At 48.3% G+C, this 22,569-nt stretch overlaps 1 protein-coding gene across 1 annotated transcript in view; it reads left to right on the plus strand.

Annotated features, from left to right (window-relative positions):
* LRP4 (LDL receptor related protein 4) overlaps positions 1-22,569 on the plus strand; it is a 50,551-nt gene that overhangs the window by 23,500 nt on the left and 4,482 nt on the right. Inside the window, 21 exon segments of the mRNA XM_021685185.2 lie at positions 1,592-1,800; positions 1,959-2,040; positions 2,591-2,696; positions 3,973-4,174; positions 5,842-6,031; positions 6,120-6,251; positions 7,163-7,303; positions 7,644-7,730; positions 7,837-8,008; positions 8,625-8,787; positions 8,911-9,136; positions 9,497-9,800; positions 11,178-11,396; positions 11,562-11,696; positions 12,534-12,642; positions 14,714-14,858; positions 15,131-15,244; positions 15,701-15,836; positions 19,502-19,569; positions 20,111-20,198; positions 21,985-22,126. Of these exon segments, the coding sequence (XP_021540860.1) occupies positions 1,592-1,800; positions 1,959-2,040; positions 2,591-2,696; positions 3,973-4,174; positions 5,842-6,031; positions 6,120-6,251; positions 7,163-7,303; positions 7,644-7,730; positions 7,837-8,008; positions 8,625-8,787; positions 8,911-9,136; positions 9,497-9,800; positions 11,178-11,396; positions 11,562-11,696; positions 12,534-12,642; positions 14,714-14,858; positions 15,131-15,244; positions 15,701-15,836; positions 19,502-19,569; positions 20,111-20,198; positions 21,985-22,126 (3,170 nt within the window).

Genomic DNA, 22,569 nt, shown 5'->3' on the forward strand with positions numbered 1-22,569 from the left:
GGCGGAAGGAACAGGAGATAGGAATTCAAGGGATTGCCTGTCATGGGGAAGAGCCAGGCTCCTCAGATAGCCCCTGGAGAGGAAGAACTTAAGAGGCTGATGGCTCCTATATCCAAGCTGAGGCCTCAGGGCTCAGTGGCACAACTCAGTTGAGCATGAAACCTGCAACCAGGCTGGTGGATCATTTCACCAGGTAGGATGCTTTATCCATAGGCAGCGAGAAGGTTCCAGGCCCTTCTAGAAAGTAGGGGTTTCTGTCTCTTTACCTTTAGCCTCACCCTATTAAAGACTTCCTTCCAGCTCCTAAACCAGAGAGCCAAGGTTAGGACCTCTGGTGATGCTCTGTATACATAGACCCTGGATAAATAAGTGTCTAATGAGTGGGAGATTATGGGGTTCCCTGGTCGCTCCCTGAACTGCTATTTTGGCTTCCTTTGAGCTCCTTCAGGGTTATTGCCTTGAGAGGGTAGCCCTGTCTAGCTCAGAGTTGCAGGTGACTTTTCCTAAGAATAGTCCAGAGAGGGATGATCCAGGAGTATGACATCACCAGCAAGGAGCTAGGGGTAATTCCTCACACATCAGCAGTTGCTCTTGTTTACTGCTGTGTACTCACTGACCCTCTTGTCCCTTGTTAAAACCAAACTTCTCTTGGGATCTGGGTCCTTTCCAGAGAGTGATATTAGGGAACTATTCAGAGGAACAGGGGCTATTCATTCAACACGCATTGATTGAGAACCTACCTTCCTTGCATTCTTGTAAGTGCCCAGCTTTGTCCCTCTTGTCTCAGTGAGGTACAACAGGTTTCCCCAGGAAAGCATTTCCCAGAGCTTAAAAGAAGACACTCGGTAAAGTGAGGCAGGAAGTGCCTTCCAGGCAGAAATGTGTACTGGGAAATATTCAGATAGACCAGAATGGGGCAAGGGACGGAGAAGAGCCAGGGGGAAGCAGCTGTGTAGGGGGGTAGCCAGAGCTCCTTCTCCGGAGCCAGACCTGAGTTCAAGTCCCAGCTCTGGTGCTTTGTAGCTGGGGGAAGCTGGGCAAGCTCCTTGACCTGCTGTTAGCCTCAGGGTTGCTAATCTAGGAAATGAAAATAAGAATGACGTGAATCACAAAGAGTTGCTATGAGAGTAAAGGAGGCAAGGCAGGCCTGGCAAGGAGTGAGTGCTCAGTAGTCATTGTTGGGTAATGTTGTGAAGAGAGGGATGTAGGTGATGGAGTGGAGCGGAAGCCCTGAAGCAGGCATGGAAGTGAGCGAGGTCGGGTGGGGGTGGACGGACAGCCAGCCAGTGCGTCCAAAGAGGCTGAGCAAAGAGGAGAGAAAAGGAGGTGAAGCTGACAGACGCTTAAACAGGATACACTTCCAGACCCTGGGGAGAGTCTGTTTCCTAGTCCATTGACCCTAAAGCCTGAGTCTGTCAACACGGGCCTGCCCAGTGCTCACAGAGGGCCTGAAGTGTGAAGAGTAGGGGACAAAGGGCACCAGATCCCAGGAAGTGTGATTGAACCAGATGTCACACAGGTGAGCGTCTGTGTCTGTCACTGTGATTGGATTTAGAGCATTAAAAGAAGACCCCTTTCGGCCTTTGATCAGGTCTTGACAAGTTCCTGCTTTTTGCCCGAAGGATGGACATCCGTCGGATCAGCTTCGACACAGAGGACCTGTCCGACGATGTCATCCCACTGGCTGACGTGCGCAGTGCTGTGGCCCTTGACTGGGACTCCCGGGATGACCATGTGTACTGGACAGATGTCAGCACTGACACCATCAGCAGGGCCAAGTGGGATGGAACAGGACAGGAGGTAGGGCCCATCGGGGAGGGCAGAGACTGAGGGGCAGAATCCAGCTTCTCCTGGGTCAAGGCTTCCCATACCTTTGCCAACCTTGAGAATTGGTACAGTTGGGCCCCAGAGCTGAGGCACAAGTCCAGTTGGTGCTAACAGCTTTGCTTTCTGTCTAGGTGGTAGTGGATACCAGTTTGGAGAGTCCGGCAGGCCTAGCCATCGATTGGGTCACCAACAAGCTATACTGGACAGATGCAGGTATGTTCAGGGCAGCCATGGCCTGGCTCTGTGGGGGGTCTTCTTATTGAAATTCTAGCCTCAGGTAGAAGGGGCCCCACTTAGACCACTTGTCTTGGCCTAAAGTTCTTGGCAGGTCAGAAGTGGTGGGGCTGCTACAGAGCTGAAGCTATACGCTCATATCTGAGGGTTTGGCATTTGCCAATCAGAAGGCAGCTAACAGTAGCTGCCTCTGTAGCTGGTTCTCAGGAATGTTTTGAGGCATTTCAGAGAAGGAAACTCTGCCCTGTGGTTTTCCTTCCATCACTGTCTTAATAAAACAAGCATTTTCTATGAGCCAGGTGAGTCTGGGAGGCAAGAGGAATGCCTCATACCAGAGCTACTCAAAGTGTGGTCCTCAGACCTGCAGCATCATCTTCTCCAAATTCAGTTCACTCAGTATCTGTTGCGCATCTGTTGTAAAATATTTCCTGATCATCTCTGGCATGCCAGGCTCTGTGCTGGGAGTGGAAGGCAGTAGGGTGAAGGACCAAGAATAGAGTTAATATCTTTGCCCCTTACTTCTTGGTAGGGACAGACCGGATTGAAGTGGCCAACACAGATGGCAGCATGAGGACAGTTCTCATCTGGGAGAACCTTGATCGTCCCCGGGACATCGTGGTGGAACCCATGGGCGGGTGAGCACCTGTTCCTTTGGGACAAGCTCCACCCATCCCACAGCTCTGAGCACTAGAGGGGAGTCTGGAGGTTAGCGGGAATGCCCAGATCTTATGGGCACAGGCAGCAAGAGCATCTACAGAAACCACAGAGGCACAGTGACAACTCCGCCCCCCCAGCGGACAAGGAGACCTTTTAAATTTTTTCATCTTTTTTTTTTTCGTCTGCTAACAAAAGGAACTCATTGTAAATAAACCAACCAACCAACAAATAAGTAAATAAATCTGTAGTAAGTGAGGATTTCCTATAGCCTCACTCTGCAGCAATAACCATTGTTAACAGTTAACGGTGTAGGGTATTTTTCCAGATTTTCTTTTACATGCATATATATATATATTTGTTGTTGGTGGTGGTGATGGTTTTGGTTCTACCACAATGGCATACTGTTTTGTAATTTGGGTTTTTTTTTTTTTTTCACTTAACTATATATTCTGGATATCTTTCCACTTGATAATATAGAGCTGTCTTATTCTTCTTCATGGTTATATAGAAGAATTCCATTAAATTTGTGTACCATAATTATTTAACCCATCCAGTCAAGGAAACATTCTTTTTTTTTTTTTTTAAGATTTTATTTATTTATTTGACAGAGAGATAGAGATCACAGGCAGAGGGAGAGAGAAAAGCAGGCTCTCCGCTGAGCAGGGAGACCGACACGGGGCTCGATCCTAGGACCCTGGGATCATGACCTGAGCCGAAGGCAGACCTTAGCCAACTGAGCCACCCAGGCACCCCAAGGAAACATTTCTTTTTCTTTTTTCCTTTTTTTTTTTAAGATTTATTTATTTGTTTGAGAGAGAGAGAGCACATGAGAGTGGGGAAGGTCAGAGAGAGAAGCAGACTCCCTGCTGAGCAGGGAGCCCAATGCGGGACTCGATCCTGGGACTCCAGGATCATGACCAGAGCTGAAGGCAGTCGTTTAACCAACTGAGCCACCCAGGTGCCCACATGGACACCTTGTACCCCATTCTTCCCTTCTTTCTTTATCCCCAAATAGGCCTCATTTGCCGAACACTCCTTGAGCCATTGAGCTCTGCCTTTATTAAAACCCTGGGGAACCTTTGGATAGTGATAGAACATACAAGACCTTCGGAGACAGCTTTGAGCCCATGATGGGGCTGGGAGCTGAGGCAGGAGGCTGGGGCAACGAGTGCAAGCATCTGACACCCTAGGCACCCTGAGTCCCCACGGCGTGTTAACTAGAAGGCTTGTAAGAGCTTCCTTGCCTGTGCCCAGGTACATGTATTGGACCGACTGGGGTGCTAGCCCCAAGATTGAACGAGCTGGCATGGATGCCTCCGGCCGCCAGGTCATCATCTCTTCCAATCTGACCTGGCCTAATGGATTAGCCATTGACTACGGGTCCCAGCGGCTTTACTGGGCGGATGCTGGCATGAAGACGATTGAATTTGCTGGTCTGGATGGCAGCAAGAGGAAGGTAAGGGTGGTGTTAAGGCATCCTCCCCCAACCCCGACAGCCTCCGGGGCAGCACTCCCTGGCCAGCAGCTAGGAGGACCCAGGCTTGATGGGACCAGCATGAGGGGTATGCTCTTCCTTTGAGGCTGTGTCTGCCCTTCAGAGCCGAGGAGGCTGGGTGGGGGATTGTTGCCTGGTGATGAAGGGAAGCTAGGGCTTTGTGTAGATTGTGGTGCACAGACCTTCCTACTAACTGTCACAACTGACACTATTTAATCACCAATTGCCTCCTGGACCCGTTAGAGATTGTTCTCTTTGTTTTTGATGTTGTTTATTGGTATAATTTCAAATTTACAGGAAAGTTGTAAGAATTGTCAAATCAGTGAACCATTCTCTTTCTAACCACACAAACACACACACACGCGTGATTATTTTTCTGAACCATCTGAGATTAAATTGGAAACATCCTGCCCTTGACCCCAAAATATTTCGATTTCCTAAGAACAAGGACATTGTCTTAAGTAATCACAGTGCAATGATCAAAATCAGGAAGTTTAACATTGATACACTATTACTGTCTAATTAACAGTCCATATTCAGTCTCACCACCAGTTGCCCCAATAATATCCTTTATAGCTTTTTTTGTTTTCCTTTTTTTTCTTTCTGAGGCCAGGATCCAATCCCAGATCACAACTGTGTTTAGTAATCAGGTCTCTTTAACCTCTAACCTGGAACACTTCCTCATAATTATTTAACCCATCCAGTCAAGGAAATAAGTCCTTTCTATGTCTTTGTTGAGCTTTGTATTTTTAAAAATCAAATGCCAGTTATTTTGTAGAACGCCCCTCAATCCATCTGCTGTTTCCTTAGATTCAGATTATGTGTTTGGGGCAGGGGTACTACATTAAATAAAGTCGTGTCTCATCAGCAGGCACAGAGGTCAGCTTGTCCCTTTACAGTGAAAGTAACTTGCCGTGGGTAAGTTGGTTGGTTAAGGTGGTGTCCACCGTGCAGTTGCTGTTTTTCCTTTTGTAATTAGTAAATAATTTGTGCAGAGATACTCTGAGGTTATGTAAATCATACATGATCTTTTACTATCATCACACAACCCTTGGAGCCAGGCGCCGTCACGATCATATCACAGATTGGCAAACCAAAGCTCAGAGAGATTTTTTTTTTTTTAAAGATTTTATTTATTTGTTTGACAGAGAGAGACACAGTGAGAGAGGGAACATAAGCAGGGGGAGTGGGAGAGAGAGAAGCAGGCTTCCCGCGGAGCAGGGAGCCCGATGCGGGGCTCGATCCCAGGACTCTGGGATCATGACCTGAGCCGAAGGCAGACGCTTAATGACTGAGCCACCCAGGCGCCCCGAGATTTTTTTTTTTTAATCAGAGAGAGAGCACAAGCAGGGGGAGTGGCAGGCAGAGGGAGAAGCAGGCTTCCTGCTCGGGACTCGATCCCAGGACGTTAGGATCATGACCTGAGCCGAAGGCAGCCGCTTGACCGCTGGGCCACCCAGGCGTCCCTCAGAGAGATTTTATAACCAGCTCTTGCTCAAGGTCGCACAGCAGGTGGTAATGGAGGGACTGCATCCTGATTCCACATGTGGAGGTGGCTCCCTCTTGATCGCCACTCTGTACTGTCGCACCTTGCTGGGGGATGACACAAGTGCTGGGGCCCCCGGCAGGTGCTGATTGGAAGCGAGCTCCCCCACCCCTTTGGGCTAACCCTGTATGGGGAGCGCATCTACTGGACTGACTGGCAGACCAAGAGTATACAGAGCGCTGACCGGCTGACAGGGCTAGACCGGGAGACCCTGCAGGAGAACTTGGAGAACCTTATGGACATCCACGTCTTCCACCGCCGGCGGCCCCCAGGTGAACAGCCCTCAGCCCACCGTGGCTTCTCCTCAGCCTTCCTTTGCCGTAGACCTCCCTACTGACCCCTCTCCTCCTCCCTACCCAGTGTCCACGCCATGTGCTAGGGAGAATGGAGGCTGCAGCCATCTGTGTCTTCGGTCCCCAAATCCAAGTGGCTTCAGCTGTACCTGCCCCACGGGCATCAACCTGATGCCTGATGGCAAGACCTGCTCACCAGGTAAGTTGGAGCAGCACAGGCCAGGATAGAGCCTCTCCAGAGGGGCAGTGGCTCTCTTCCTTCCCTGTAGGTAGACTCCAGGGTGGGCTAAGAAACTGTGGGTCCCGGTACTCTGAGAGGCATAGGAGAGACCAAGAAGTTTTAGAGAAAAGGAGAAGTCCAGGATGAGGCCCAAGGGACCAGGTAGACAGGATCATAGGCGGAGTCTAACTTGTTCTTATGGGGTCTCTATGCATTTTAGAAAAAGATGCTCTTTTCTCAGATGTTTTGCTTTCAGTATTGGAAAATTGTCATAATACACTGATTGGGTTAGAACAAGTCACTTTAGTTCTATCTGCCGAGAGCTGGTATAATAAATATTAAAACATATGTGCTCTCCAATGTCATGGTCCCTCCCTTGGAAGTGGCACTTTGTGAGTGTACAACTTATGTGACAGTTGGAGGGTCCCAGAAGCAGGGCCTGGCTGCCCAGATTAGAAGTTGATGTTTCTCCCTAGGGGATGCTACGTGCCAGGCCGCATTTGAACCCTAACTTCCTTGGGAATTTGAGAAAGGATCTGTGAATCGGCCCTCCCCGGGTGTAGGGAAAGCCCTTTCACTTAACATGAAGTTTTTTAAACCTCACGGTAAAAGTTCCTGCAAAGTGCAAAGAGCTCTCATTTATGACTGTGTGTCAGGCCCAGTGCTAAGTGCTTTCTATACATGATCTCTTCTAATCCTGCGGGATACCCTGTTATCCCCATTCTACAGATGCTGAAGCTGAGGCTTGAACAATTTAAAGAACTTGCCCAGGATTGCATCACTAGAAACTAACAGAGACGGGGCATGCACTCCCGTTTGCCTTACTCCAGATCCTCTTACTGGCTACACTAGGGTGACTGTCCTCTTTCCTTTTGTCCCCACCTGAGCAGGCATGAACAGTTTCCTCATCTTCGCCAGGAGAATAGACATACGCATGGTCTCCTTGGACATCCCTTATTTTGCCGACGTGGTGGTACCTATCAACATTACCATGAAGAACACCATTGCCATTGGAGTAGATCCCCAGGAAGGTCCGTGTGGCCCTCTGTCCCCGACCCACTGCAGCTGCTCTTCTTCCTCTCCTACCACCTTTGCTTCCTGCTAAGAGCCTGGGGCTCCCTGTTCCCTCTGGCACAGCCCTGCCCCATCTCTGTAGCACTTTCTCTTTGGTAATGAGGGCACGGTTTGGGGCCTTGCTTCCATCTCTGCCGAGAACATTCCTGTTACGATATTTCTGTATCTCCCTTGATTTCCTCTGCTCAGGAGTAGAGGACTCTCTGACATGCCCTGGTGTCTCAGGGCATGGGTCAGCTATGGGTGGCCCTCTGGGAGAGGCGAGGGTCCAGGCTGAGCTAAGCCTTCCCTTTCCAGGAAAGGTATACTGGTCAGACAGTACCCTGCACAGCATCAGCCGTGCCAATCTGGATGGCTCGCAGCATGAGGACATCATCACCACAGGTGGGCCTTGCTCCCAGCCCAGGGACCCCCTGTCTGGCTGCAGAGCTGGGGAAGCATCCCATCTGTTTTAAGGCAGGAGCCAGTGTGTGCTCTTGACTTCCTGCAGGGCTGCAAACCACAGATGGTCTCGCGGTGGATGCCATTGGCCGGAAAGTGTACTGGACAGACACGGGAACCAACCGGATTGAAGTGGGCAACTTGGACGGGTCCATGAGGAAAGTGTTGGTGTGGCAGAACCTTGACAGCCCACGGGCCATTGTGCTGTACCACGAGATGGGGTGAGAGCCAGCTCCGTGGTTCGGGGCGGCGGGGTGGGCCAGCTCAGCTGGGGAAGAGAACAACGAAGCGCAGGCGTTCCTCACAGCAACGCGGAGACTGACCTCGCTGGGGCTGTTCCGCTCTTTCTGACTTCCTTCAGGGGGGTAGGACAATGTAGCGGTAGAGGGCACGAGCCTTGGAGTCTGAAATCCAGGATTCAACATTCTTTACCATTTCTTAGCTGCGTCTGTCACTTTGGGTCCCGTTTTTAAGCTCTCATCCTCAGCTTCCTCACCAGTAAGTGGAGGTGATAGTGAAAATGTATACCTCATGCTCTTGTGAGGATTAAGTGAGAGAATCCATGGAAAATTCCTTTTTTAAAAAATTGTGGTAAAAAAAAAACAACGTAAAATTTGCCATCTCAACTGTTTTTAAGTGTATAACTCAGTAAAGTCTATGCACATGGTGGTGAAACAGGTCTTCAGAACTTTCTCGTCTTGCAGATCCGAAACTCTAGTCCCATAAACGACAACTCCACATTTTGCATAAAATACTTTTCACAACATTTGGCATGGGGTCAGTACTTCCAGTATGTAGGAGCTACAGACATAGCAGCGAGTATTTTTCCTGGCCTAGGTTCATGTACTGGACGGACTGGGGGGAGAACGCCAAGCTAGAGCGGTCTGGAATGGATGGCTCAGACCGGACCGTGCTCATCAGCAACAACCTAGGATGGCCCAATGGGCTGACTGTGGACAAGGCCAGCTCCCAACTGCTCTGGGCCGATGCCCACACTGAGGTGAGAGTCCTGCTCCTGTCACTTCCTGGAAGCCTGGGAAGACAGGAGAGGGACTGTTCAGGATCTCTACTCAGGACTCCTTGTCTACTCACAGCCATCCCCCACCCTCTCCTTCCTCCACAGCGAATTGAGGCTGCCGACTTGAATGGCGCCAGCCGCCACACCCTGGTGTCCCCTGTGCAGCACCCCTATGGCCTCACCCTGCTTGACTCCTACATCTACTGGACTGACTGGCAGACCCGGAGCATCCACCGTGCCGACAAGGGGACTGGCAGCAATGTCATCCTGGTCAGGTCCAACCTGCCAGGCCTCATGGACATCCAGGCCGTGGACCGGGCACAGCCACTGGGTGAGAGGACCCCTAGGGCGGTGAGCCGGACCTGGCTTTCCAGGGGTAGCTCGGCGTCCGAGATATGTCCGGAGCACAGAGATTCTTTTATGATCTCAGAGGCAAGGACCTCCCTAAGCCCCCTTCCTGGATCAGGCCGTGTTCCGTCTGGATATGGCTGGGACTCCAACTGCATGATGCCGTCACCTCCCAAAGACCTCCTGAAGGGAGACATACCTGCTCCTTCTCCCTCATCCCTGCCAGGCACCAAATTCTGTCACTTAGAACAGAGGAGAACCAGGCACAAGAAACTAGGGCCTTTCTAAGCTTCCCACAAGAATCCAGGCTGGGTGTCAAGGCTCATGCGTCTCGCCTCCCCAGGTTTTAACAAGTGTGGTTCGAGAAACGGCGGCTGCTCCCACCTCTGCTTGCCTCGGCCCTCAGGCTTCTCCTGCACCTGCCCCACTGGCATCCAGCTGAAGCGAGATGGGAAGACGTGCGATCCCTCCCCTGAGACCTACCTGCTCTTCTCCAGCCGAGGCTCCATCCGGCGTATCTCACTGGACACGAGCGACCACACAGATGTGCACATCCCGGTTCCTGAGCTAAACAATGTCATTTCCCTGGACTATGACAGCGTGGATGGGAAGGTCTACTATACAGATGTATTCCTGGATGTTATCAGGTATGAACGTCCCTGAAATCTCCGGGGGACGCAGACCTATGTCCCATCCCTGATGGGGTGAGGTCATGGTTCATGTTGACCTCTAAATAGACTGAGTGATTTGGTAGTTTGGATAGTGAGTTCTGATCCTGACTTGTTCGCTTGTCATTTACAACAGAGTTCAGATTTGGGTTTGTTGTTGTCGCTGTTGTTATTTCTAGATTAATAGAAGCCTAGTGTGTAAAACAAACGGATAGTCAGGCTATTGGGACCTGGAGCCTTTACCCCACTATTGGGCCCTGTGGGAGCTCTAAGCATCCCCTAAGACTCATTGATGAGTAGGCATGTAGCTAAACCACGTATCTGTATTATAATACAGGAGCCCTGGACAAATGCCAAGGCTTATGGTTGTTCACAAGGTTGTATTTTGCTGTTTTAAAAATATTTTTGTTTTATTTTACTTTTTATTATTCTTTCAATTTTTTTTAACCCATCATAACTGAGGAATGTGATGCCCTGCCACTAGTATGAGGGGTTTATGATGGCAGAGAAAGAATTCTCTCGTGTGAAAGAATAGGGTCATTCCCCTTTGTTCTCCCTGAGGGGCATATTAGAATCTCATGCTGGAGGCGCCTGAGTGGCTCAGTCGTTAAGCGTCTGCCTTCGGCTCAGGTCATGATCCCAGCGTCCTGGGATCGAGCCCCACATTGGGCTCCCTGCTCAGCAGGGAGCCTGCTTCTCCCTCTCCTCCTCCCCCCCGCTTGTGAGCGCTCTCTCTCACATAAATAAATAAAATCATAAAAAAAAAAAAATCTCATGCTGGGAACAGGTGGGAATATGTAGTTTAGAGAAGTTCCCTAAGTGTTTGTGACATACCCCCATCCTGTGGTTGAATTCCCTGGGGTAGGACTAACGTAAAAATACACAGGTAGATTTTGACAAATTTGCCTTTCTTATAATTACCACCTAGCAATCCTTATCTCTTCCCTAAGGTATATGGGGAATTACTAACCTGTCTTCTGCAAGACATGGGCCCAAACACCTCCTATTTATAACAGGAAACACTCTGTCCTCCCAAGAATTTGTTTATTAATTCTGCTAATATTTTGAGTACCTACTGTGCTAGAGGCTGAGGAATGTACTGATTGATATGTGGTCTCTGCCCCTATGGAGTTTATAGTCTAGTAGGGATCTAATTATAGGAACATGGATTAAAGGGGTTTCAGTCTAGGGGTGACTGGCTGGCTTAGTTGGAGGAGCATATGACTCTTGATCTTGGGGTCATGAGTTCGAGCCCCACATCAGGTGTAGAGATTACTTAAATAAATATACTTAAAGGGGGGGCAGTCTATCTTTGGTCAGTCGGGTCAGTCATCCAGCCCTGGGCTGTTCCCTCAGGAGAGCAGATCTGAATGGCAGCAACATGGAGACAGTGATCGGGCGTGGGCTGAAGACCACTGACGGGCTGGCAGTAGATTGGGTGGCCAGGAATCTGTACTGGACGGACACGGGCCGAAATACCATTGAAGCATCAAGGCTAGACGGTTCCTGCCGCAAGGTGCTGATCAATAACAGCCTGGATGAGCCTCGGGCCATTGCCGTTTTCCCCCGCAAGGGGTAAGTTTATGGCCAGCAGAGGAGAGACCCAGGGAAGAAGGGCCTGATGAAGAGTCCCTTGGAAGATGCCTATGTACTAATGGTGTCGGTGTGTCCCCCGTATTCTCTCAGCCTCTGGGTGCCATCTTCCCATGCTTTGGTGATGATGGCAGTGTTGTATCTCAGGTACCTCTTCTGGACCGACTGGGGCCACATTGCCAAGATTGAGCGGGCAAACTTGGACGGCTCTGAGCGGAAGGTCCTCATCAACACAGACCTGGGTTGGCCCAATGGCCTTACCCTGGACTATGATACCCGCAGGTGGGAACCCTGTCCCAGGAGCTTCCTGGAAATTGAATGGGCAGAGGAAAGGGTGGTGGAGATCCAGATAGTGAAAACAAAAAGATAGAAAGCTCCTTGGTAGGTAAGGAAGGAAAAAAGCAGCGAGAAGGATGAGGGGACACATTCTTAGAGCAAGCAAGGGTTGCTGAATCGGGCCCTCAATCCTCAGATGGATTTTGTTTGTGTGGTTTACATGTTTTTGATTTGAGTGTCTTTAGCAGAGCACATCCTGTGGCTGGACCACAGGTCCCATGACCCCTTACCGTTGGAGGGTGATTTTTTTGTGTTTGTTACTTTTCTGATCCCTTCACTCATTGGAATTTGCAACTCCTTGTCTAGATAAAAAATGCTAGAGGGCGGGAGAAGGGGGTGAAAGGGGCTTTGAAGCAGCCAGCTTCCCTTTCTGCCCCCAGAAGAAGGGAAGGGAATCAAAGTCACCTGGAGAGTCGGGCTAGAGAAGAGGAATACCTTCTTCCTTCAACCTCCGTGAAGTCCTTGTAGACCGAGATCTCTTCTTGAAGAGTGTTCATAAGAATTTGGGCTTTGATTCTTGGGATCAGATGAGCCTGGAGGGTGACTCCTCTTAGGTCACAGCTCTCTACCCCACCCCAGACAGCTCTGACCCCCCACTTGAGTCACCAACCTCCCCTCTTCAGCTTTGGAACTTGCAGTGACCTCTCTCATCAAGGGTGGTTTTTGACAGCCTACAGCCCCTGCTGGTTCAGCTCAGGAGGGGGACAGATAGCTCCTTGGGGGGAAGGCTTGGCCTTCTTGGCAAGCATTTTGAGCAGCCACCTTCTCTCTTTTCCTTCACAGGATCTATTGGGTGGATGCACATCTGGACCGGATTGAGAGCGCTGACCTCAGCGGGAAGCTACGGCAGGTGTTAGTCAGCCATGTCTCCCACCCCTTTGCGCTCACTCAGGTACTGGCTCAGGAGAGAGGTAACTAAACCTCCTTGATGGGCGGTGTTTCCTTGGGATCCCAAGTTGGCAGCCTCAGCCCTAGTTGCTATGCGACAGGCGTGCTACCGAAGCTCATTTTAGGGGTGTTTCCTGTACACTGAAGCCTTGCCGCCACGTGCCTGCTGGTCCTGTCCCACCACCCCACGTTCTAGCGTTTGAGGAAGGGGCTCGAAAATGTCAGTTCCTGGGCCCTGGGAGATGAAGACTCTGCTTCATGAGCGTTGGGCCCAGGAATGTGCATTTTAACAGGTTCCCTAGTTGATTCGAGTGCTGTGTTTCCAACTGCTGAGCCCAGACAGCTGGCTTAGCGACAGTAGGGTGGAGTGGCTACGAGCCCGAGTTTTGAGGCAGCCAGCCAGGTGGTATGTGTTTATTGAGAGCCTCTAATCTGCCAGCTCCATGGGTTCAAGCTCTGCCTGTATCATTGAACAAGTGCAACTTCGGACAAAAGACTGAACTTCTCTAAGCTTCACTTACCTATAAAATAAGTGAGTTTAATAGTGGTGTCTTCCCAAAATATACGCAAAGCGTTAGCACACTTATCTGGCACTCAGTGCGTGTTATTTTTAATCATTTTAATTATCACTGGCTGTCATTTTTTTGGTTGTTGTTTTTATTTTTTTTTATTCTTATGTTAATCCCCATACATTACATCATTAGTTTTAGATGTAGTGTTCCATGATTCATTGTTTGTGCATAACACCCAGTGCTCCATGCAGAATGTGCCCTCCTCAATACCCACCACCAGGCTAACCCATCCTCCCACCCCCCTCCCCTCTAGAACCCTCAGTCACTGGCTGTCATTTTTGAGTTCTAACCCTGTACGATAATTCGGGGAAGGGAAAAAGGAAGACCTGCCAAGCCTGGGGCCAAAACAAGGATTCTCAATCATTTAAAAATCTTTGTTCTTTTTTGACTTCCCACTTATCTGTATTGTGCATCGTATCCTACCAGCCAATAAGATTTTGGCTCTACTTAATGATAGGCTCCCCCCACCCCGTACTCCAAATGTAAAACTACAGAATGATATTGAATATGGTTTTTCAATCTCTAAATTTCCCCTGGGATTTCTGATACATACCTGGAAGCAGGAGGGGAACCACCTTCTCTGCTCTCCCCACCCCTGATCGAGAATCTCGGGATCACTGCATTAGAAGGCAGCTTCCCCAGGCGCCTGGGTGGCTCAGTCAGTTAAGCGTCTGCCTTCGGCTCAGGTTATGATCCCAGGGTCTTGGGATCGAGTCCCGCATCGGGCTCCCTGCTCCTCAGGGAGCCTGCTTCTCCCTCTGCCTCTCTCTCTGTCTCTTATGAATAAATAAATTAAAAAAAAAAAATCTAGGGGCACCTGGGTGGCTCAGTTGTTAAGCGTCTGCCTTTGGCTCAGGTCATGATCCCAGGGTCCTGGGATCAAGCCCCACATCGGGCTCCTTGCTTGGTGGGGAGCCTGCTTCTCCCTCTCCCTCTGCCTGCCCCCCTGCTTGTGTTCTCTCTCTCTGTCAAATAAATGAATAAAATCTTAAAAAAAAAAAAAAATAGAAGGCAGCTCCCCCCCAGAAGTAACCAGAGGATTTGGGCCGGGACTCTAAGTGAAGGGCCCAGAAGTGCCGGGACCTTAGAAGGACCCCTTGTCTCCAAGTTACTCCTAATTTACTAGGTATAAGAACTCATTTATTCATTGAGCCACGCAGTCAACTGACTGAGGATTAGGTGTTAGTACTAGAAATTGAGAGATAAAAGAAATACATTTTTGTCCTTGAAGAACTTAATCTTACATGACAGACACATAAGCAAATGATCATAGAGTGTCAAGACTCATTTGTAGAAGGCACAGAACAGCATGGAGGAGTGAATTCTGTATGGATTGGGGGAGATGTCCTGGATAGTACCATACTGGGGGACACACGGAAGTTGGCGTGCTGGACAAGAGAGGGCATTTCAGCAGAGGGAGAGCATGTGCTGAAACACAGAAACGCTACTGGGGTCAGACTGTTGAATAATGTTTACTCTTTATTGGGTTTTCCTGTTGAGTAGCAGGACAGATGGATCTACTGGACAGACTGGCAGACCAAGTCAATCCAGCGTGTGGACAAGTACTCAGGCCGGAACAAGGAGACGGTGTTGGCGAATGTGGAAGGGCTCATGGATATCATTGTGGTTTCTCCTCAGCGACAGACAGGTGGGCTCCTGGGTCCTGAGCCTGCTTCCTCACCATCGGTGGGGTGGTTGGTCTCCCCAAGGACTCTTAATGACCAAGACAATTAGACTCACAGGAGAGCCTTGTGGTTCCCATTTTAAGATCCTATACCTTTGTCAGCGCCATGTGGTTATACCCCTTCTGCCCTACTGCCCCTAGGCGTGAGGTGCCCTGGAGCTCCTCCTTTCTGAGAAGTGTCAAATTGGAAGACCCGATTCTGTCCCAAACCAGACACTCATCCGCTTTGCCTCTAGGGACCAATGCCTGTGGTGTGAACAATGGAGGCTGCACCCATCTCTGCTTTGCCAGGGCCTCAGACTTTGTGTGTGCCTGTCCGGATGAGCCAGATGGCCGGCCCTGCTCCCTTGGTGAGTTGGACTGAACGGCCCCCTGGAACAGCAGAGCCCTTAGAGCAGCAGGGGATCATCAGCCTCAGCTCTGTCCTTCTCGGTGGGAGCCCCCTCAGGGGGTGTTATAGCAAAGTGACTGGGAACAATGAGTTTGAGCTTTGCAGTAGCACAGACCTGGGTTTGCCTGGCTTCTGGCATTTCCTGGAATGGAATTCAGGTCTCCTGGTTCCCTGACCCCTGCTGTGGCCTGTGTACTGCTGTCTTTTCCTGACCTTTGTGGACCAGCTAGCCATCCAGAGCTATTAATATTGGAACCCAAATCCATTTTATTTACAGTATGAAGAGCCTCTAATGAGGATGCCTAGGATAAGGGCAGCTAGAAGATTGCTTTGTCAAGTGTCCCAGGTGTTCCTCTTGGATCATATGTAGAGATTTGGGGCTCCAGGGGCTCACTCCAGTCCTTTTTCTCTCCAGTACCTGGCCTGGTGCCCCCAGCTCCCAGGGCTACCAGCCTAAGTGAAAGGAGCGCAGTGCTACCCAACACACTACCTACCACCTTGCGTTCCTCTACCACCCGGACCCGCACATCTTTGGAGGAGGTGGAAGGAAGGTAAGTGTATTCAATATGGGATTCAGGGCTCTTTTTTCCAAATCACCATCCCCCACCAGCAGAAGACCACAGTCTTAGCTCACTCATTCTGGTACATGGGAGGTAGAGCACGTCATTAGCCACCAGTCCCTGCTCTTTGAGGCTGGAGATGGCATTTTGACTTGTAGATTGTTGCAAGTGATTTTCTTTTTAGCTCTGAGGGCAAGAAGCTTTAAGTGCAACTTTAGAGAGAGATCACTCAGGAAGAGTTTCTTACATGGCATTCCTCCTTCCTTGCTGTGACGTTTGTTCTCACATAACCTATTTAGTATATGGTCTGTCCTACAGTTTACTTAGAAGCCACCAAGTCATAGTGGTCTCTGGGCTGTGGCTTTATGACTTGGAACATCCTCAAGGATGTGATGGCTTTAGCTTATAATGACCTCAAACACACATGCACATATGTGTGCATGCGCGCACACACCCCGTTATTAAATAAGCAAGCATAACCATGAATAGTTCTCAAATCAAGTATAAAATATTCTATTTAATTAAATTGATGGTACTATCAATTTAAGATGCATACTGAGAGTTTCAACTGAAAACATGACCAACATCAGTCATGAGATGCCATTGATTATGACACATTCCTGTTCCAGAGGTGTTAGACTATAGAACAATGCACATCTTAAGGTGGATTAAACATGATGTTACATTCAATTTAGAGAAATTCTTTTTTTTTATTTATACTTTGCAAAAAAAAAATAATCTGGAAATACAGATGGGAATAAAGAAGAAATAAGTACCCATATACAGTTACTCTAAATATTTTTTATTTGATATATGTATAAATTGCAAAATGATTATCACGGTGAGTTTAGTTAACATCCATCACCACACATAGCTACCAGTTATTTTTCTTGTGATGAGAACTTTTAAGATTTACTCTCTTAGCAACTTTTAAATGTAGAATATAGTATCGTTGACTATCGTCACTATGCTGTACATTATCTCCCCAGGACTTACTGATCTTATAACTGGAAGTTTGCACATTTTGACCACCTTCACTCATTTTATCCATCCCTGCTACCTCCCACCTCTGGCAAACACCAGTCTATGAGTTTGGGTGGTTTTGTTTTTTTTTTCGTATTCCACATATAAGTGACATTGCACGGTATTGGTCTTTTTCTGTCTGATTTATTTCACTTAGCATAATGCCCTCAAGGTCTATCCATGTCGTCACAAATGGCAGAATGTCCTTTTTTATGGCTGAATAATACTCCATTATATATTGGGGCACCTGGGTGGCTCAGTCGGTTGAGCATCCAACTCTTGATTTCAGCTCAGGTCATGGTCTCAGGGTTGTGAGATTGAGCCCTACATCTGGCTCCGTGCTCAGCTCAGAGTCTGCTTGTCCGCTCCTGTGTTTCATCCCCCACTCACACTCTTTCTCTCAAATAAGTAATAAAATCTTAAAAAAAAAAGAAAAAAATTCCATTATATGTATACCACATCTTCTTTATCCATTCACCCATCGGTGGATACTTAGGTTGTTTCTATGTCCTGGCTATTGTAAATAAGGCTGCAGTGAATGTGGGGGTGCAGGTATCTTTCCAAGATAGTAATTTAGTTTCCTATTGTTAAATTTTGATATCTGTCTTTCCAGGCATCTTTCTATTAAGACATTTTTTCCATTGTAATATACTGTCTCTTTATTTTTAGTATCAACTTTAGCCTAAAAAGATAATTGATTTCAATTCTGAAAGCAGAAACATGATAATAATCCCAAATGAGAACTCTAGACTCATGTCTTTAAAATTATAAAATTTGTGTGGTGCCTGGATGGCTCAGTCAGTAGAGCATGAGACTCTTGAGGTCAGGGTCATGAGTTCAAGCCCCACTGGGTGTAGAGTTTACTTCAAAAATAAAAAGAAGGGGCGCCTGGGTGGCTCAGTCGTTGGGCGTCTGCCTTCAGCTCAGGTCATGATCCCAGGGTCCTGGGATCAAGCCCGACATCGGGCTCCCTGCTCGGCGGGAAGCCTGCTTCTCCCTCTCCCACTCCCCCTGCTTCTGTTCCTGCTCTCACTATCTCTCTGTGAAATAAATAAATAAAATCTTCTAAAAAAAATAAAGAAGAAGGGTGGCTTAGTCAGTTAAACATCTGCCTTCGGCTCAGGTCACAAACCCCAGGTCCGTGGATCAAGCCCCGTGTCAGGCTCCCTGCTCAGCAGAGAGCCTGCTTCTCCCTCTCCCTCTCCTTCTGCCCCTCCCCCTGCTTGTGCCCTCTCTCTCTCACTCAAATAAATAAAATCTTAAAAAAAATTAAAAATCAAAATCTGAGAACTAGAATTGGCATATTAAAAAATGCGCCAGAACAGACTAAAATTATAAAATTTGCACATGATCAAATTCATTCTATTTGCCCCATTTTCTCTTTTTGGAAATTTATATAGAAAGGCAAACATCCAGATATAAACATGTATCTTTCTTACTAACTTCTAGGTACTATCAATCACGATTAATCTGATTTTCTTTAGGATAATTTAGAAAACTTTTGAACCCCATCAGATATTTTCTAACGGTCCAAGTCTATTTGAAGACTCTGTATCTTGGTTTCAAATGTTCTTGCAAATAGCTTTTCTCTAGCCTTTTAGGAGATGCCTTTAATTGCCTGTTCATAATGTGCCACAAAGAAGTTACCTTCTTAGCATTTCAAGTTGGTTCTCTGAGCCCTCCCTCTGGATGTCTTGCATATTCCCTTGTGAAAGAATGGAGAGAAGAAAAACAATTTTTTTTCAAGGTCTCTTTTGACCTTGTGATACTCTGTATCCAGTCAGAGGTTTGCTTGGCTGGTAGCTTCTTCCAACTCATCCTGGTAGCTTAATAAATCCTACCATTGGTATCCTTAGTGTTCTGTCAGCAGGCTTCTGGCTCACTTCCAAACCTGCTTCTCCTTTTTAGAGGAATCTTTTTTAAAGAGTACGTATTTTAAAACCCATTTAAACATGGGGCGCCTGGGTGGCTTAGTCATTTGAGCAGCTAACTCTTGATTTCGACTCAGATCATGTTCTCAGGGTGGTTAGATTGAGTCCTGCATGAGTCCTGCATCAGGCTCTGCCCTCAGCAGGGAGTCTGCTTGGGATTCTCCCTCTCCCTCTGCTCCTCCCCCCACCCACTCATTTTCTCTCTCTGTCAATAAATAAATATATCTTTTTTTTTAAGATTTTATTTATTTATTTGACAGAGACACAGTGAGAGAGGGAACACAAGCAGGGGGAGTGGGAGAGGGAGAAGCAGGCTCCCGGCTGAGCAGGGAGCCCGATGCGGGGCTCTATCCCAGGACCCTGGGATCATGACCTGAGCCGAAGGCAGATGCTTAATGACTGAGCCACCCAGGCGCCCCTCTCTCTTTTTTTAAAAAGAATTTATTTATTTGGCAGAGAGAGAGGGAGCGAGAGGGGGAACACAAGCAGGGGGTGAGGGAGAAGCAAGCTCCCCGCTCGCTGAGCAGGGAGCCCGATGCGGGGCTCGATCCCAGGACCCTGGCATCATGACCCGAGCCGAAGGCAGATGCTTAATGACTGAGCCACCCAGGCGCCCCCCAGGACTTTCCCTCTTTCCTAGAGGAAGGCAGGATCTTTATCAAATACAAGTGGCCTTCACATTCAGTTTTCTCTGCCCCACAGATGCTCTGAAAAGGATGCCCAGCTGGGCCTCTGTGCACATTCCAATGAGGCCGTACCTGCTGCTCCAGGTGAGCCCTGAGTGCCCAACTGTTTTGACAAAGAAGATGTAAGGAATCAGAGTCTCCACTCATAACTTCCAGAACCTTCATGGGGACTCTCTGGGGTTGTTGAACCCATGTCTCAGAGTAAATCCATAGAAAAGTAATATTAGCTGGCTACCACTTACAGAGTACTTTCCATATGCCAGCCATTTGTTAAGCTTTATTTATGTGTGTGCACATACACACGTGTGCATATATGTATGTGTATGTACACACTCAGGTTTCACTGCCGCCAGGCTATGAGCAATTTATTATTTACATTTAGCCAATGAGAAAACATAGGCTTCAAGTTAAGCATCTTGCCTTAAGTCGCATGGCTAGTAAGTAGTAGAATTGGGAATAGAGACGTTGGCAGGCTGATAGGTTTCTTCTCAGTCCCCTACCCCTGTGGCCTCTTCCCTGGCTGTCCTCAGATGGTGTGGCATCCAACCCCTAGCAAAGGAGCCCTCCGTCTTCCAGCTGGAGGATTGTCATTGGTCCCCGCCTAGCCTCTCTCTGTTCCTCCTAGGGGAAGGACTTCATGTCAGCTATGTCATCGGTGGACTCCTCAGTATTCTGCTGATTTTGGTGGTGATTGCAGCTTTGATGCTGTACAGGTAACTTCAGCCTCATTGCGGGGGGCACGTTTCCATTGGTCCTCATTAGCACGTTGGTGATCTCCGGAGGCTCCACATCTTGCTGATCCGACCTCTGACCAGCCTCACGTCAAGATGGGTCCCTGGTCGGAGCAGCAGAAAGGAAGGGTAGAACCTGAATCCTGACTCTTCTTCGCCATTCACAGCCTGAGCAGGTTCCTCACGTTATGACCCAGCAGCCCTCAGGACTTTCTTCATAGACTAGGATGCTGAGGGCTCGGAGGTTTATTCCCAAGGTCACACAGTAAGAGGCAAAGCTGGGACTGATGCTGGCATCTCTGCTTTTCCACTACTCTACCTCATCTCAAACCATGGAAATTGGAAAGGCTTTTCTCCTCACATAACCATGGCTTCTACTGCAATATTGTTTGACATACCATTGCTCAGTAGGGATCATCCTGGGAAGGTGGAGTGTGTCGTTTCCAGTTTAGAATCCTCTTTTTATGACCTTCTATGTATTTTCCCCAAATGCTTTAAACACAGCTTGCAGCAAAAATACCAGGATTTTGCTATGCTGCTGTAGCTCCTGCTAACAACAACAACAACAGTGCTAATAATAATAGTAATAGTTACTATGTAGTGAATATGTATCAGTGCCACAACAATGATTGTAATACAGGTATTATTATTCCTCACTCTACAGATGAGGATCTAAGGCTCACAAAGTTTAGATTGTGTCCACCAAGATCCCAACTAGTGAGTAACAGAGGGGATTGACACAGATCTGTCTTGACTTGGTATATTAGCTGTCTATTGCTGGATAGCAAACTATTCCAAAACTTAGCAACTTAAAATGACAACCATTTATCATCTCACAGTTTTTGTGGATCAGAAATCTGGATTCAGCTTAGCTGCGTGCCTCTGCCTCACGGTTCTCTTATAGGCTGCAGTCTGGGTATCGGCCAGGGTTGTGGTCTTAGCTCAAGGCTTGACTGGGAAGGGATTCCCTTCTAAGCACGCTCAGGTAGCTGTTGGCAGGATTCAGTTCCTCACAGGCTGTTAGACTGAGGGTCTCAGTTCCTTGCTGGCTGTTGGCTGGAGGTCTCCCTCATCAGTTCCCTGCCTTGTGGGCCTTCCCAAAGGACAACCGACAACATGGCAGCTTGCTTCCCCAGAGCAAGCAGAAGCAAGAATGAGGGAGGGAAGGCAACCTAAGACGGAAGCCACAAGTTTCTTTGGAACCTAAGCTAGCATCCATCACTTTTGTATATTCTGTAAATCAGAAATGAGTCACGAGGGGCACCTGGCTGGCTCAGTCGGTGGAGCATGTGATTTTTGATCTCAGGGTTCTGGGTTCGAGCCCCATGCTCGGTGTAGAGATTACTTGAAAATAAAACATTAAAAATAAAATAGAAGTGAGTCACCAGATGCAGCCCACACTCAAGGGGCAGGGATTCAGAAGGTGTGAGGACCAGGAGGCAGCGATCACTGGGGCCATCTTAGAGGCTGCCTACCACATTTGGGTTACAACTTCCCCAGGTATCAGGATGCCTGGGTGGCTCAGTTGTTAAGCGTCTGCCTTCAGCTCAGGTTGTGATCCCAGGGTCCTGGGATCGAGCCCCGCATCGGGTTCCCTGCTTGGTGGGAAGCCTGCTTCTCCCTCTCCCACTCCCCCTGCTTGTGTTCCTTCTCTCACTTTGTCTCTCTGTCAAATAAATAAATAAAATTAAAACAACAACAATGAACTTCCACAGATATTACCCCCATAAAGATCTGAACTAATTTCTCATCACCTTTCCTCCTAAAGACACAAAAAATCCAAGTTAACTGATCCTGGAATGGGGAACCTGACCTACAGCAACCCCTCCTACCGAACTTCCACTCAGGAAGTGAAAATTGAAGCAATCCCCAAACCAGCCATGTACAATCAACTGTGCTATAAGAAAGAGGTAAAAATTAAAATTTATATTCAAGGTGGGGTTTTGTTTTTTGTTTTTGGAGGGGGGGATGGATATGCCCCAGTTGCCTGAACAGCGAGGGATGCTGGGTAGTCCCATCTACCATTTTGGAAGTTACAGTGGACAGAAGAACTGAATCTGTATGGGATTCTGGAGAGATCTAGACTATCTAAGGGACCAGCTTGAGGGATCTTAGTGAGAGCAAGGTTAGTAAGCAGATTCCAGAAGGTCTAGGTCTGAAAGCATGTGAGTGTGCACCTCCCTGCCAGGAAATAGTTTCCCCGGCTAGGTTTTCCCTCCTGTAGCCATCATTCCCCTGCAGAGGGGCTGTACCCCTCTGAAGCACCCCAGATTCCAAGACAACACCCCAAAAACCCGAGAGCTCCTGGACTCTCCTTTTTCTAACCTCTGATCGAAGCTGTTGGCACCTATGG

This window comes from Neomonachus schauinslandi, chromosome 11, assembly GCF_002201575.2.
Source record: "Neomonachus schauinslandi chromosome 11, ASM220157v2, whole genome shotgun sequence".
In the NCBI taxonomy this organism is placed as follows: domain Eukaryota; kingdom Metazoa; phylum Chordata; class Mammalia; order Carnivora; family Phocidae; genus Neomonachus; species Neomonachus schauinslandi.